General features: G+C 38.8%; 1 protein-coding gene across 1 annotated transcript; it reads left to right on the plus strand.

The window, feature by feature from the left end:
* The first annotated feature begins 691 nt into the window (after nt 1–691).
* Nucleotides 692–13,291, plus strand: ldlrb (low density lipoprotein receptor b). The gene is made up of 18 exons (XM_032563269.1): nt 692–943; nt 5,384–5,509; nt 5,625–5,747; nt 6,575–6,952; nt 7,035–7,157; nt 7,277–7,396; nt 7,535–7,657; nt 7,818–7,946; nt 8,033–8,204; nt 8,300–8,527; nt 8,615–8,733; nt 8,818–8,957; nt 9,092–9,233; nt 10,077–10,229; nt 10,324–10,482; nt 10,801–10,875; nt 10,980–11,140; nt 11,239–13,291. Exons 1-18 carry the CDS (start codon nt 871–873, stop codon nt 11,275–11,277), a joined length of 2,583 nt encoding a protein of 860 aa, XP_032419160.1. The 5' UTR covers nt 692–870; the 3' UTR covers nt 11,278–13,291.
* The last annotated feature ends 2,946 nt before the right edge of the window (nt 13,292–16,237 follow it).

Below are 16,237 nucleotides of genomic sequence, written 5' to 3' on the forward strand. Positions count from 1 at the left end.
ATAAGTCAGGAAATAGCAATAAAAAATATATATTCAGCTAAATGTGCTCATATCTACAGTCGGATCTGTGACAAACTAGGCTGGAAGAGGAGCCATATTTATTGTGCCATCTTCCTGCTGTAGGGAGGATTTGAAATTAAATGGATCTATAAATCTCATTCTTAGAGAAGTCTCCAGAACAATCATTAGATACTAAAACCATCACTAATACCAATCTTTCACACTGTTTTTACACATTTATTTACATAATTTATGCTGTTATTATGCATCAATTTTCCGTAGTGCACTGATATCCTGTATTGGAAATAGTTTGTTGTCTTTTTAATGCTCACATCACGTCCACAATATGTACATGTACATGCATTTCCATTCTAACAACTGCACAGCATTTCTTATTTTAAAAGCTTGTACTGTACATTATAATTATTGTTAATCTTATTTTTAATATTTTTTTTCAACGTTTTGACTGAACCAATATGTCTTATAATATATATTGCACAACTGCACTAATTTAAGTGTAAAGACACACACACACATGCTGAATACACTAAACAGATTTTAGAGAAGAAATAAAAGACATGATGACAAGAGATGGTGATGCAGCAACATTGTGGCTCCTCCCATTGTCCCATCACGCCTAATTTCTAACATCACACCACTGTTCTAAGCCCCGCCCGCCTGTCAGCTCCTTAAAACATGCTGAGATGCGACACTGACCACAGAGGATTTTACCGGTCCAGAACCACAGCTGTCCACTCTTTGACCCAGACTCTTGAACCGGCAGAACCCACCTCGGATCTCGTCTCCATCTCCAACCTGCGCTGTCTAAGCCGACTTTTCATTCTGTTGAGGGACAAATAAAGACAGGACATGACAGGGGTGTGGAAGGGACTGTCTACATGTTGGTGTCTGTTGATGCTGATTCACTGTCTGGCTCAAACAGGTAAGACATTTTATCCAAAATGAAGGAAGATCACTGTCTAAATGAGTGCGGGTTGTTATACTGAGTCATGTTGATGCTGTTTAAATAACCCCATTATAATGCCAATAAAATGCGGTATAATTCTGGTTGTTTCAAATGAAAACGGATGTAATTAAATTAACACTGTTTTTCTCGTCTTGAAATCGCTAACTGAAATTTACTTTAAATCTTAGCTCTTACTGGGACGGATTTCCTGTAGAAAACCTGACTGATAAAGTTATGCGAAAATAACCTCGATGAGGTTTGCGTTTGAATGAAACGTACGCACAGCGCCGTGATTGGCTGCTGCTGCCGTCCAATGCACGTTGCATCCAATCAGGTTCACGGATTTAGACGTTTTCTTTCCTCGGGGGCGGGACAAACTTTTAGACGGTTGTCAAGGAAGGAAGTCGCTAGAAAAGTGTGCACCTCGCTTTAGCTGCACAAACCTTTTCGTCAATTTCATGTGACATCGGCTTTCACAACATGCAGCTTCTACTGCGTGATGTTCTTTTAATTCAGGAGGGGATGTTTTGTCAGAATAACACTGCAAAAATAACAGTGTTATTCTGTTACACTGAATAACACTGTATGTGAAATAGTACAGATAGTTTTAAATACATAATACAGATTATTGTTTACAGATTGTCAAAAAATATGGAGGGGCATATATATATATATAGTACAGACCAAACGTTTGGACACACCTTTTAATTCAATGAGTTTCCTTTATTTTCATGACTATTGACATTGTAGATTCACACTGAAGGCATCAAAACTATGAATAACACATGTGGAAATATGCACTAAACAAAAAAGTGTAAAACAACTGAAAATACCCCTTATATTCTAGTTTCTTCAAAGTAGCAACCTTTTGCTGTGATTACTGCTTTGCACACACTCTGCATTTTCTTGATGAGCTTCAAGAGGTAGTCACCTGAAATAGTTTTCACAACATAGGTGTGCCCTGTCAGGTTAATAAGTGGGATTTCTTGTCTTATAAATAGTCATGAAAATAAAGAAAACCCATTGAATTAGAAGGTGTGTCCAAACTTTTGGTCTGTACTGTATATATTTATATATACATAGCGAGAGACTAGAAATTGTTACTATATGTACAGAAATAAGATGCAGTTGATGATTAGGTCATTTAACTATTTACATTACTAACATTTTCCAGGGTTTTCTTTCCAAGATTTGTCAATCACTAAAAATGCAAAGGAAAAAGTAAAACAACCTTCCAGGATCCTGAATCCATTATATAATGCTGAAAGGGCATGTTGCCTATGATTAGCTAAAGGTTTTTTAAAATCAAAGGTAAACTATGTGAAAGGAGAGAACGGTCCTTAACTTGAGTCATTTAACCAGCTTATGCAGATATCCACCCACAAATCTCTGGTCTCTTCAAAGAATTTTCCCAAATCTATTTATTTCTGTTTTGCTGCCCTTATTTCCAGTCATCAGATTTTCCAGTTGGTCTCTCTCTTTTTCTCTCTCTGTGTGTGTGGGGGGTTTTGTAGAGAGAAATAAATCTGGCTCTGGTTTATTTAATGTAGCGTCACTTACTGTTTATCGTGCTTCTAAAATAAGTCACTCTTTCCAGGCTGAGGCCAAAGTAACTTTACTTTTATCCACATGTGAACCAGATGAATTGTTAATCCAGGTTAATTGTTATTCTGTTAACCATAATGTTAGGTGCCCAAAAAGCTAGATTTGTACAACTTAATGATCCAGGGAGCCAAAATTGAATATTTTCCCTTAATGGGCTCTGACTGGTGACTGGAAGAATACACAGAGAAAATCTGATTATTTTTTTATTCAATTAATGCATCAGTCTAAACATGTATCAACCTTGTATTCTTGTAACTTCTTTTTCGAAAACCCAGAATTAAGATGAGTGAAACCCATAACCCAGCCCCGATCCACTAAGTTAACTCAGACCTGGGTGGATCCATATTTGATCCAGAACTAGTCAGCAGCTTGGTTTCATCACATCAAACAGGATTAGTAACTCGTCGCCCAGTGACTCCTGTAAACTCTCATCAATAAAAGCTCATCTTAATTACTTACCCAGCGTGATGTATGCACCTGCTGGTTATTTATTAACTGCTGAGTGCATTTTTGACCACATAAAAGAACCTCTTTGTGTAGGTTCTCATTGTGCACATATTCCAAGCATTTGCCACTAAATAACAGGACTGCCTTATGCTCTCACAGCATTGTTGAGCTACAACGTCCCAACAACTTGTCAAACCACTCTGGCAGTTTCTGCCGTCAAACAGGTCTCACCTTACATGCTTTTTGAGCTCAAGGTTGATTGTAGTGGCTTTTTGCGGAAATGCCTCCTTACATGGCATGTAGTGAGGTGTGGTAGTTGTAAAGTTAAGCACAGATTACATTTGTTTTTCTTCAGAAGAAAATCAAGTACTTTCTTTGCAGCATCCTACCTGTGGTTTGTGATTCCAAGTCCAGCTTTTGATTGGAGTTTTTCCATTGTGCAAATGGGCCAGCCAGTTAGTAGGCATTTGTTATTTGTTTCAGGCAAATAACTGTTTCAGGCAGTTTGACTACTACTTTACTATGCTTTAAATCTGGAAGTGAAAACATCCACATTCATTATGTCACTGTTAGAAGTGGCAATTAACTACAATTTAATGACTAAACTTCTCTTTGAGAACTTTTGAATTAGAAAGAGTTAACCATGGTTGGTGGGATGATTAACAGTGGAAAACTGAAGCATGGTCTGGAGTGGTTTCTATTTCCTCCTAACCTCAGAGATGAGGTCAGGATTCTGAAGCTGGGATGTGATGTCAAATGTGACCCACTTGTAGTTCTGTTTTTTCTGGTACTATAAAGTTGATTCCTAAAAAGGTAAAGAGAGTGGAAGGCATTTAGCTTTTTTGAACAGAAGGAGTTTATGTTAGAAACTTTCTCAATATGCAGTCTTCCTGGCTTCCCTGCCATGTGTGCACATTAGTGTGTGTGTGTTTTACTGGTTCCTGAAATAAGTAATCAAAGGAATTCAACATTCTCGTAAATGTTACTACATCAGATTCCTCCCATTCGAAGTGTTAAGGTGACATTGTGAAATCATTTCTTGTAGGAAGCTGTCTAACCAGTCTCATGGTTTTCTTTCATCACTCTCTGATGCTGGCGGCTGGACAGGCTACCTGCTCTCTGTAGAGTTGCATGTTGTTGTGAGGAATGCCATCCTGGGGCCAATCAGCAACTGGTGGTGTGATGGTTCAACTCCTCCCATGCTATTGTCTTAAAGGGACAGTCTGACAATGGGCCCAGCCTCCAGGTGACTGAGGCCAAAAAAAGGCAGTGCAAACAGTGATAGAGGATGATGAAAGAGGCCCCTGTCTGTTTCACCTGTGCTCTTCTGATGCTTTGGCTGCTGCTGTAACCAGCTGCTGATAAGGCCTTTGAGCTGGAAATAGAACACTTTCAGTGTGGCAGCATTACCTTTTAAAGTTTAACCCGCTTAGTCAGTCTACTGCTACCACATCCTTGTTAAAAAATAACTCTGCTTCCGTACTGGTGATAAAGTTAGGGGTTTGTTCTCACACCTTGGCACAAGTATATAGTGGACTAGAATAAATGTTTTCATTAATCACTAGCAATATAAATATGAAGAAATTTAAAGTAATATTCTCTGAATGCCACAAAGGCAATAAGATAAATAGTTTAAAAAACAAAATGATGCTTGCTTCATTAGAAATCCACAAGGAATCTATGGCAAGAGAAGATCTCCAACATGGCGGTCCCTTTCATAAAAAGTGTCCTGATATCTGCCCAGTTGTGAGAGTGGAGAAAAGCAGTCCATAAGATGATTGGTGAGAACTCAGAATTGGGACTTTGAGACCGTTCTCTTAATTTTTTCAAACTTTAAACTGGGAAACTTAGACTTCTGAGTATAAAGAACCTTATAATTATGTGTTGTCCTTTTAGTTAATAACAGAGGGAAAATGGAAAAGAATGTTTTCTTCTTTCCGTGCTGTTTTTGTAAAATTTCACAAAGTCGTAATGTACAATTATTTTAAAAAATTTATACTTGGATGCTGGTCTCTTCAAAGAGTTAGTGTTACTCCACGTCTTGCCTAACCATGAGTCAGATGTTAACGTAATTTTGTAAACTCCTCTGGGTTAAGCAACGAATAAAAGGTGTGGTTTTAACACTGTCCCTTATCTGAACTCCAGGAACCTTCGATTGGAACTGGTCTAATTGTGTACAATTTTGGGTCAAACATTAACTCTAAGAGGATATGAGTTGTGTTGACACACGCAGCTTACACTGCTGCAAGAACCTTTTATCCAGGAGATGCAAGCTGAGCTAGAATTGCTGATAACATCCACAGAGTCTGTATGTGGTGTGTTGGTTTGTCCTGGTGTGATATTACCATCGCTTGTCATCTGCAGATGCAGCCTTCACATGCAGCTCCACTCAGTTTAAGTGTGGAAACGGGAGATGCGTCACCCGCAGGTGGATCTGTGATGGAAACGACGATTGTGGCGATGGAAGTGATGAACTAACAGCTGTCTGCTGTATGCTAGTTTTTCTTGTCATGAGTATTTTTATTTGATCTAAATGAACAGAAAAGATGCATTATTTGTGTCTACATACAGAAAATTCAACCTTTATTCTTGATTCCCTCCTCAGCGGCAAAATCATGCATGGAGTCCCAGTTCAACTGTGGGGCGCCTTTGAATCACTGTATACCAAAGAGCTGGCATTGTGATGGCAAACCTGACTGTGAAAACAGATCTGATGAGAGAAACTGCAGTAAGTATCCCACCAGTACAGACTCTTTTATCTGGTCGGTTACTGGAAATTCACCCAACAAAAAGCAGCTCAATCAATAGCAGGGTAATAATTAAATGACTGAGAGATTATTTGAAGTGGAGCAAAACAAAAATGTAATTCAAATTGAGGGAAGTACGTTATCCATTAAAACATATTTATTACATGTCAGAGGCCACAGTCCTCATTGTAGCTGCATGTCTTCCTCTTCTGTTTCTGCCCTTCTTCCTGTCCAGCTACTGATAAACAAAGTCCTCTAGTGGCACAAAACCCTTAAAAAGCAAACACAATATCTATAAACTGAATTGCTGTTAGAAACATCTACAGTCCAATCTACAATCTCTGGCTGCCCTAAGTTATAAGATGTGCAAAAAGCCATAAAATATATTCAACTTACCATAGAAATATAACCCTACAATACATATTAGAAAAATATGACCTTTAATTTGAGTGTGTTTTATCAGCAATATGAAGTAAATGTTAAAAAAACATTTTTAATAAATGATCTGTGGTATAGCTGAAGTTTTTTGCAACCTGTACCTTACTTTATGTTTATGAGAGTATCTATTGCAACACTTAAGCAATGCTTAAATCTATATATGATTATTTCTATTTTCACTTGAAATAAAATGTAATTTTTTAAAGATTAACTAATGTTGCACTGTCTGTAGGTTTACCATAAAGAAATGTGTACATACTGTACATTCACTGTAATTCTAATGTCTACCTATAACACAAACTATAAACTGTTTGAAATTCTGAGCATGTCATCACGTTAACTTATTCTCCTTCCCCTTTCTTCAACACAGCTGCAAAAGAGTGCAAGACCGATGAGTTTAGGTGCACCAATGGTCAGTGTATATCCAAGGCTTATGTTTGTGACAAAGACAAGGACTGTTCTGATGGCTCAGACGAGGTGGACTGTCCCAAGCCCACCTGCCACCCTCGGACCTTCCAGTGCAACAATTCAATTTGCGTGCCATTGCTGTGGAAATGTGACGGCGACAGGGACTGTCTGGACGGGTCTGACGAGTGGCCGGAGAACTGCGAGGGGAAGCAGACGTTGAAGAAGCCGTCGCAATGTGGCGCCCATGATTTTGAGTGCTCAAACGGGGAATGTATTCATAGGGCATGGAGGTGTGATGGAACTCCCGACTGCTCAGACCAGTCAGATGAATTCAACTGCAGTAAGTCGGCCCTCTTGGAGTTTGACTTAATCCCTCTTACCATTGTTGTCCAATTTTCTAAGCAGTTTGCACAATTTTTCAGGTCAGCCTAGTTGTCATGATGGTCAATTCCAGTGTGGCAATGGTGTCTGTATCAGTGAAGCCCTGAAGTGTAACTCCGCGAACGACTGTGGGGACAACAGTGATGAAGTGGGCTGTCAAACAGGTGGGCCTCTCATTCAAGAGTACTTTTATGAGGCATCATGTTTGCATACAGAAGTAAAGGTTTTCATGTCTTAAGGTGTTTTCTCTGCAGTCTCTCAAGTCCCTGTTCTGTTTCCACAGATAATGTGTGTCAAGGTCCAACCAACTTCAAGTGTGGCAGTGGGGAGTGCATCAGCATGGACAAAGTATGTGACTCAAACAGAGATTGCAACGATCAGTCTGATGAACCTCTTGAGTGTGGTAAGCTACCTTCTGGCTAAACATCCTCTATAGTTTTAATATAGTATTAAATATGCTGCTGTATTTAATACAGCAGTGTTACCTCCCAGCTGGCATGAGGAAATACCTGACATGTTTTATATTTATTTGTGTCCACAGGCAAAAACGAGTGTTCAACAGGAAATAACAGTTGTTCTCATCAATGCAATGACCTGAAGATTGGCTACAATTGCTCCTGCCCTGCTGGATACAGACTGAAGAGTGACAATCAAACTTGTGAAGGTACAAAAAGTGTGCTTTTAAGGCCCAGTGTGTAAAAAGCCACCAATCTCCAAACTGTGATGGAGTCATAGATTAAACTGAGAAACGACAGAGATCCTCTTTAGTGTATGAGTTGTCCTCAGTATGCTAATCTCTGGAACCTGTGTTCATCCATCTGCAGACATTGATGAATGTGAGGTGCCAGACACCTGCAGTCAGATATGCATCAACCTGCCTGGAAGCTACAAGTGTGACTGCAACGACGGCTATCAAATTGATCCAGTGAGCAAAACGTGCAAGGCTGAATCAGGTAGCCAGATTGTGCTCCTCAATAATACTTTCCTTCTCAATAGCCCTGTCTGAAAGCTAAATCCGACTCTCTTGTGTTTTCTGCAGAGACTGTGGCCACGTTGTTCTTCACCACTAAACACGAGGTCAGGGAGCTCACAGTGGACCGCAGTGAGTATACCAGGCTGATCCCAGAGCTGAAAAATGCTGTGGCTCTGGATCTGGACATGCCGAACAAGAAGATCTTCTGGTCGGACCTCTCTCAGAAGAAAATCTTTAGGTAAGCCTGACGGATGTTAATTATTTGCGTTTGTCTCACACATTTTAAATTAATTATCTCTCTCTAAGTCCATGCTGTTGTCTCCTTCCCCACAGCTCAAACATAGACACGGCCAGCAACTCTGCTAATCACAATGTTGTGATTGAAAACGGGATTGAAGCCCCAGAAGCCCTTGTGGTGGATTGGATCCATGGCAACATCTACTGGACTGACAGCACCTTGAAGACCATTTCTGTGGCAACTACAGAAGGCAACAAAAGGAAGACCCTCATCAATGAGAAACTTGGGAGGCCCAGAGCCATCACAATTGACCCAGAAAATAAGTGAGAAAAATGTCCTTTGAATGATTTAGTTCTTTTAAAAAATTCAAGCTCATTTTGCTAATTCCATTTTTTCTGTGTCCTCTTCAGCTTTATGTACTGGACTGACTGGGGAGAGGAGCCAAAGATTGAGAAGTGTGGACTCAACGGAGTCGGTCGTGTTGCCTTGGTGACAGATAACATTGAATGGCCCAATGGCATCACCCTTGGTAAACAGAGCTCTATGGAAATCGGAGTTGAAACAAAGCATGTCATTTCCCTGTCTAATGAGCCACCTTTGTCCCTGTAAACAGATATGGTAAACCAGCGTCTGTACTGGGTGGATGCCAAGCTGCATGCTATCTTCAGTGTTGATGTTAATGGAGGGACCAGACACACGATCATATCTGGGGAAGAAAACATCCATCATCCCTTCTCACTGACTGTCTTTGAGGTTAGTGAAGACACCTGTTTTCCTCAATTAAAACACAGCTCACTGAACATTGATGAATGTAGTCAGTTTCACAGTAATCAGGATTGTTTGTCATTTATAACAAATGACGAAGTGTTTTATTTCTTCTAAAACAGGAGAAAGTTTTTTGGACGGAGTCCTTCCGTGGCACAGTTTCCAGTGCTAACCGCCTGACAGGAAATGACATCAATGAGTTGGTGACTGATCTGCAAAATCCAGAGGCCCTTGTTCTTTACCACAACCTGAAGCAGCCAATCAGTAAGCATTCATCTCAACATTTACATGCAAACATAAAACATTAGCCACAAAGAGAAATCCTATTTTTTTTATTTTCCAACCATACCAAACCTAATTGCTACCACTAAACCCTCTTGTTACTATGAAAGGGAAACTAAAATGTAGCTATTTTAAGTAAGGTGTTCAAAAAAGCGCAACAACAGGAAGAGCTGCAACAACCATTTAAACTTAAGTTATTTTCAACAGAGCGAAGTTCATTAAGGCTGTTAGAACAAAGGCCGAGACTTTGGCAGATGGAGGTCATTTACTCCCTTTGCCTTTTCTTACTTTTGATTTGGTTGTTTCTTGCCCATTTTATTAGGAAAATGAAGCATTCGCCCCATATGTATTCATAGCCCTCAGGGATGTTTTGTTGAACTGTCAAATAGGTAGTTTGATTCTGAGCTAATAAAGTTGAACTCTACACCAAAAGTCATCCTTTATCCTTTTGAGCTTCCAACCTCTGTCTGCCATTAAAAATTCTGGATTTAAATACAAGCATTAAGGTTAGAATTAACAACTTCTAGGAAATGCATATCAGCAATCCTGATTGAGCTAATTGTTAAACAATATTAATGAAAGCTTACCATGTCAACTATGTCATCATTTATTTTAAAATAAATAGTAGAATCTTGCTTTAGTGCAAGTGCTCACACACACAATGTGATGTCCTTGCTGCTCCTTTAAGTATAATTCTTCATGGAAGATCTGGATTTGTAGTTTCAAATCATCTCAAAAACAGGAAGTGAGAAGTCGGCTCCAAATCTCTGATAAGTTCATCTCTGAAATATACTAAATTGATGTCATTACAATGCTTTCTTTTAGGCATAAACTGGTGCAGAGTGGGTAACAGCATAAATGGAGGTTGTGAGCACCTGTGCCTTCCTGCTCCTCTGCTTGACAAGAGCGCTCCTAAATACACCTGTGCCTGTCCAGACAACATGGTCCTGGCCGCTGATATGAAGAAATGTGTGGGAGGTATGGTTCCTCTGCACAAATATTCAAAAACCTTTAAATCCATCTTCCTGTGCTGAGAGTAACTTTTATTCTTTAATGTCTCACATGTGCTCAGCTGCACCTCCTGCCAGGACTGACCCACCTGTCATGTCCAAGACAACCACCAGTAAACCAGCCACACGTGGAACCACTAAAGCTGCTAAGATGCCCACAACTAGTTTATCATCTGTCCAGCCCAAACAGACCACAGAGAAACCTGCTGGCACTCCTCAAGGTAAAGGAAAGTGTGAGGATAAACAAGACATACATGATTTGTTACCAAAACTTGCAAAAACGATTTTTAATTAGTTTATCTTGGTCAACACACATTTGTTAAATTCTTAGATTTTTCCTTTTTTTTTTCCCCAAACCTGTGTTCTATAAGGCAGAAAGAAATTATTTTCTTTTTGACAGCAATGGAAATAATAAACTGACCATTCTTTAAATTATTTTTGACATATTACATACTGTTTTAAATTTGTAATAAAAGAAAAAAACAGCCATAAAAAGCTATATATTAAAAAAAGAACTGTATTCTTGTTTTCTTCCTTAGGCTTCCAAAAAGCCGTGATGCCCAAGGAAGCTCCTGCATCTCATCCTGTTGCTCTCTACGTTTTTCTACCACTCGGTACGTTCCACCTTTCATCCATTCCACATTAAACTTAAACATTTGATCTTGGCAGTCTTTTTTTGTGATGTGACATGGATGTACTTCCCTCCTTTCTTCTGCAGGGATCATAGCAGCACTGGTGTGTGGAGCAGTGTTGTTTTGGAGAAACTGGCACAGGAAGAACACCAACACCATCCACTTCGCCAATCCCGTGTACCAGAAAACCACCGAGGACGAGGTGCACATCTGCAGGAACGGCTCCGACGGCTTCGTCTATCCTGAGGTAGCCCAGCATTGTTCTCCGTTAACAGCTTCCTTCACATGGCTTTGAAACTTTACAAGCAAATCTAAATAATTCTTTACATTCTTGTTTTTTTGCAGAGGCAAATTGTGAGCATGGACGACATGGAGATTGCATGATCTGAAGAATTTTAGCTGAAGATTTATTTTTTCCTCTGAGGAAACAAGACCTGCTTCTTCACAAGCCCTCCCCTTTTTCCGGTGACCTCCTTTTGTCGTTTGTTTTCGACCTCAGCACTGTGCCTTACAAGCCTGCAAAAGAGATTCTCTTAACTCTAGTATGGCAAATGGAAGCATGGGTACAAGCAGGCACACTTTTTTTCTAAGTAAAAGAGCAACACGCAGTATCAGAAGACGATGCTAATCTGGGAGTTTTGACTCTTTTGATACTGCTTGAACATACTTAGTAACAAAAATCACATCAAAAATTTAAAAAATTACATCATCTTGCCCCTTCACCATTTCATACTTTTGCAATTATGACTATTACGGTACATACTCAAATTTTGCATTTGATAAAAAAACGTTTTTCATGGTATGCTTTTTATTGATCATAATAATTTCATTAATGTAAAACTTTCGTTCTAATAATAATTTTCTGTTACTACGGTTGCTCTTTCTTAAATTGGTTTGATCAGTTTGATTTGTGGTATTTAATTGAAGTCAACTACTCTTAAGAGCTAAATTAAGCAATATTTGGAAAAATACCAAGAAACACTGATGCCTGGGTGAATATGTAAGAAGTAGTGTGTTTATGGGCACAAAACAAGACAAAATGAGAATGTATGGGTTTGAAATTGTAAGAACTGGGGAAGGGGCAAATTGACCCAAAGCCTACTGAAACTTACATTTTGCATTTATTGTATTTATTACATAACAAATGTTTTCACTGCAATGCATGGCTGACTCTAAAGTCCTTAACTGTAAAGTTTTACCAGTTCATGTGTGCCTTGTAATGACACTCCAGTAGTTGGAAGAAATGTATCGGAAGCCTTACTGATCCCTCTGCCTTCCACACCGTGGCCTTTTCTCACTCGGGAACCAGGGTTGTGCATTTTATTTGGCTCCCATGTCAAACAGCCTTTTGTTGTAATCTGTAATATTCATCTGCAACATTTTTACGTTGTTGCTGTCTTTGTTTTGTCCGATCACCAAATACGCTGCGGCTGTTTGGAGCCACAGGTGGTTTACATTTTGAAATGAAGAAGCTGCTGAGTCATTTTGACATCAACCAAAGTGAAGAAAATGTTCTTTTTTTGTTGTTAATAAGTAATTGTAGATGACTACCTTTTGCAACATTGTAAATGGTTGTAAATATTTTTGTAAGATGTCCACTTGCTCACATTTGTAAATAGAACGAAGAAGTACGTGATTAGTTTTATTTATTTATGGTTCGTTTTAAATAGTTCCCAGCTGGCTGTAATGAATATCTCTAAATGGTGAAGTCTCACCTGAACACTGTGCAGCTATAATTTAACTGATGTCAGTGAAAGCTTTGAATGGTTGTTTGGTTTTGCATACAAGGCAGTGCACCAGGGTTAGTGCTTTACTTTGCACTAGAGAGCAACTATTTATGGTGTCGTAGCAAGAATGAAGAGACCTTCTGCTCCTCTTTCCCCTGCATATGGTCTCTCTCTCATGACTCAGATTATTTATTGTGCTTCCTGTGTTCTGTTACTGTGATGGCCTGATTGTATCGTGGGATTCATGCTGCATTCGAGTCCCCTGGAAATTGTCATTACTCCGATCTGGGAATAAGTACACCAGACTTGCGTTGAAGTCGGCAAGCAGATGCATATACTGATTTAATTTGTTTTAACTAACCTCATTCTGTGAACTGAAACACTAAAGGAGATCCTTACAAAAAGTTATTTATGAAACTTTTAGTATATTTTACATGTACAGCACTCGTGAAATCTCAAATTAGGAGCTGGTTGCAGACTTCCGACTTCCTAAGTCTGGAACCAGGGAGCCTCAAATGCAGCATACATACAATATTTTTCAAATGACATGATGTTTTATTTCTGTGCAGAATGTACATATTGTAGTTTGTAAGGCGGATGCACAGCTGATAGCTTGTTTGTTCTCATCACCTTGTTCACTTTCGTTTGAAATAAAAGAGCTTGAATGTTTATCAGTCTGTTTTCCTAGTTCATTTAGAACCATGTAAATGACTGAGATCAACACAGGATAATTCACTACAGATCGGGGAGTCTCTCCTATCTGCATTGGCATTCAGATTGTGAAGTATGTTAAGTTTGTCTTAATAGTATCAGTCTATTACTTTAGTCAATAGGATTAGCTGGTTAACAGACAGGAATGGGGCATCCTTCCCAGGCAAAGCTAAATATTTTAATATTAAGCTTAACAGAAGTCTACAAAAAGCTTAAACTTAGGTTGCCTGGAATCGTTGCCATTATGTTCCCATTTACAAAATCCCCTTAACGTGAACTGGTAGGTTGGTTTTACTTTCAGATCTGAATTTTTTCCACTTGTATTTTCAAACAACTAACTGCTATCACAGGAAGGGGATTTTTATTTTCTCTGGCCAAAATAAACAAATACCATCAGGTCATATAATAGTTTCAGCTGCTGTCAGTAGTGTAAAGTCTTACACTGAAAAATGTAATAAAACTTTTATCGAAGTACATCCATTTAGGGGAAAAGGAAATTCCGTGATTAAAATGATTGTTTATAACAAAAATACCATAATCTGTTGTCAGTAACACAAGGTTACTCTAACATTTCACAAGGGTGGAGCACACAGAGAAAGGAATGTTTGCACAATCACTTTACAAAGTTAATTTTATGTCTAGTGATTAATTTCTAAGTTAATATGGTTATCTTTTGCATAGTTTTTCTGTGAATCACAATGACAAACTATTATAGTTCATGGTAAAGTTCATCTGATTAATATTTAAAATGTTCTGGTGTGTCAATTGTTGATCCCTAAAACCTAGAAGATTTTAGACAACTTTTAAGTTGTCTGTTGTCTTTTTAGATACACCACCTTGAAGGATTTAAGTATAAAGCAGCAGTTTTGTCAGAGAAGTCATAAATGTGCCGGCTTCAGGAGAAACCTGCTCCCTAATTCAATAAACCTCCTGCATAATTAATGTTATGTAACTTTACAAAAAATATATATTTCAATCCAGTCACACATACATTCCAATTGGTCTTAGTTGTCAAATGGTGCATTAAGTTAGACATAAACTTTTTAAGTTAACAACTGAAATAACAGAAAATTGAAGAGTAGAAGAAGAAGAAAGCATGAGTGTGATGAAAAGTTGTCAGCCTGTCCTCAAGGCAGTAGCCTAAAACTATCTTCAGAGATATTTATGCTATTTCTAATAACATAACTAGATAACCTAATGAGGCTTGAGAGAGTCAGAGTCAAGGACTGTATTCCTCCTCTCCTGGATTGGGCTGTATACTCCCTCTGTTTTTAACTGTAAGCTTTATCAAAAAGAAAACTTTAATGCCTAGTCTGGAAAGCAGACAGCACTCTGGGGATAAAGAAGGGTCATGCTAGCTGTAAGTTGAAGCAAATTTTGTAAAACATATTTGCATGTCAAATCGTTGTGGGTCTAGGGATAAGCGTGTAAGATGATGGATGGACGGACGGACGGACGGACGGACGGACGGACGGACGGATGGATGGACAGAAATTGTCGTAGGTGGGCGTGCTGCTGCGTTATGCCCAGTATCAGCCCAATACGAACATAACGCCTTTACCTTGACTGAATAATGACGCTGAAGCTGGCATCTGATCCAAAGATTTCAATTGGTTGCCCAACTCACTTCCTATTTGAAATTAATCTAAATATAATCATCTCTAGTTCAGTCTCTAAAATAATAGGATTAATACCCTGAACAAAGTGCATGAGACCAGTGTAATATATATTCTTGGCTGGACTGAATTTGGTGAAAATTTTTTTTTTATTATTATAATTTGTGAAATCTTTACTTAAACAATGAAAACACACTAAAAATAACAATTCTAGGTTTCTTTAAGAAAATTTGATGTGGAGGATAGAGATGGAAGTAGTGGTTTCTTGAAGATGCCTTTAATACATGAGTCATTACTGGTTGTGACATTCAAATGAAAAAAGCTCTTCACCTACAAAGTTGACAGCATTGTTTAAACAAAAGAGATTGATGAAGAATGTGCTTGCGTCTTGGGTTTGTCTTCAAGGACAGACTTTATTTGGGGACATGTTGAGCCATCTAGAAAACTATGGAATGCTGTCTGTCCAGAACTGGTTCAACATTCCTGCATGAAAAACTCCACGCCCATCTGATTATGTTTAAATATAATTCACCGTTTTACTCACCTTGTGTTTTGTTAGTAGGTATTTCATTAAAGATTAAAGTAGAATCGGAGATGTGAAGCTGACTTGCCCATCAATGGCAGCACCCAGGAGGATTAAGAAAGCTACCAGGGAGTCTGAGGTGACAAATGACACCTGTTTCCCGGAGGCTGTAATCTGCATCCTCTCCTGATTATTTACATACAGGATTGTTGGGTTTCTCATTGGTCAGGTGGCGAAAGCAGGGAGGAGCCGCATCTCACACCACTGATTCGTAGGCAAAGGGGAGTGTCCTCAAAAAGTAACAGCAGGAGGAGACAGGATGGATGATGGAGGACCGATACTCCATTGTTAAGCATCCAAATGTGTAACAAAAGGCCCTGATGAGAAGTAACAATGATCCCATGTTTGGTCTTATCAGGACACCCTGAGGCCTCAGCAGGTGGGTGACTGCTGCAAGAGAACAGCATGTGCAACTGATAGGTTTTGTCAAAAGAAAAAAAAACTGCTCAATTTAATACTCTGTGAACTAAAAGTTGAGGCTATTTTATCTGTGAAGGACACAAAGCTCGTGAGAACCTTCATGGGAAATACTCCCAAAACAATCTGTTTTTGCTTTGGGAGAGACATATAATATAGACATATGGGAGAGAGTTTAATTTCTCTGAAATCTTTTTCACTCACTCAGAAATCCTTGGACATAATTTCTTCCTTTCACACTTGTGCCTGTGCAACATTATAATGATTCCTGTTTACTCTGGATTCTGTTA

The sequence above is a fragment of the Xiphophorus hellerii genome, chromosome 5 (genome assembly GCF_003331165.1).
Source record: "Xiphophorus hellerii strain 12219 chromosome 5, Xiphophorus_hellerii-4.1, whole genome shotgun sequence".
In the NCBI taxonomy this organism is placed as follows: domain Eukaryota; kingdom Metazoa; phylum Chordata; class Actinopteri; order Cyprinodontiformes; family Poeciliidae; genus Xiphophorus; species Xiphophorus hellerii.

Bases quoted from the DNA above. Each gene is read 5' to 3' on its own strand.
- ldlrb (XM_032563269.1), top strand. From the start codon at position 871: ATGACAGGGGTGTGGAAGGGACTGTCTACATGTTGGTGTCTGTTGATG. The intron at 8,205-8,299 runs GTAAGCCTGACG...CCTTCCCCACAG, and splicing joins TCTCAGAAGAAAATCTTTAG to CTCAAACATAGACACGGCCA. The intron at 9,234-10,076 runs GTAAGCATTCAT...GCTTTCTTTTAG, and splicing joins CAACCTGAAGCAGCCAATCA to GCATAAACTGGTGCAGAGTG.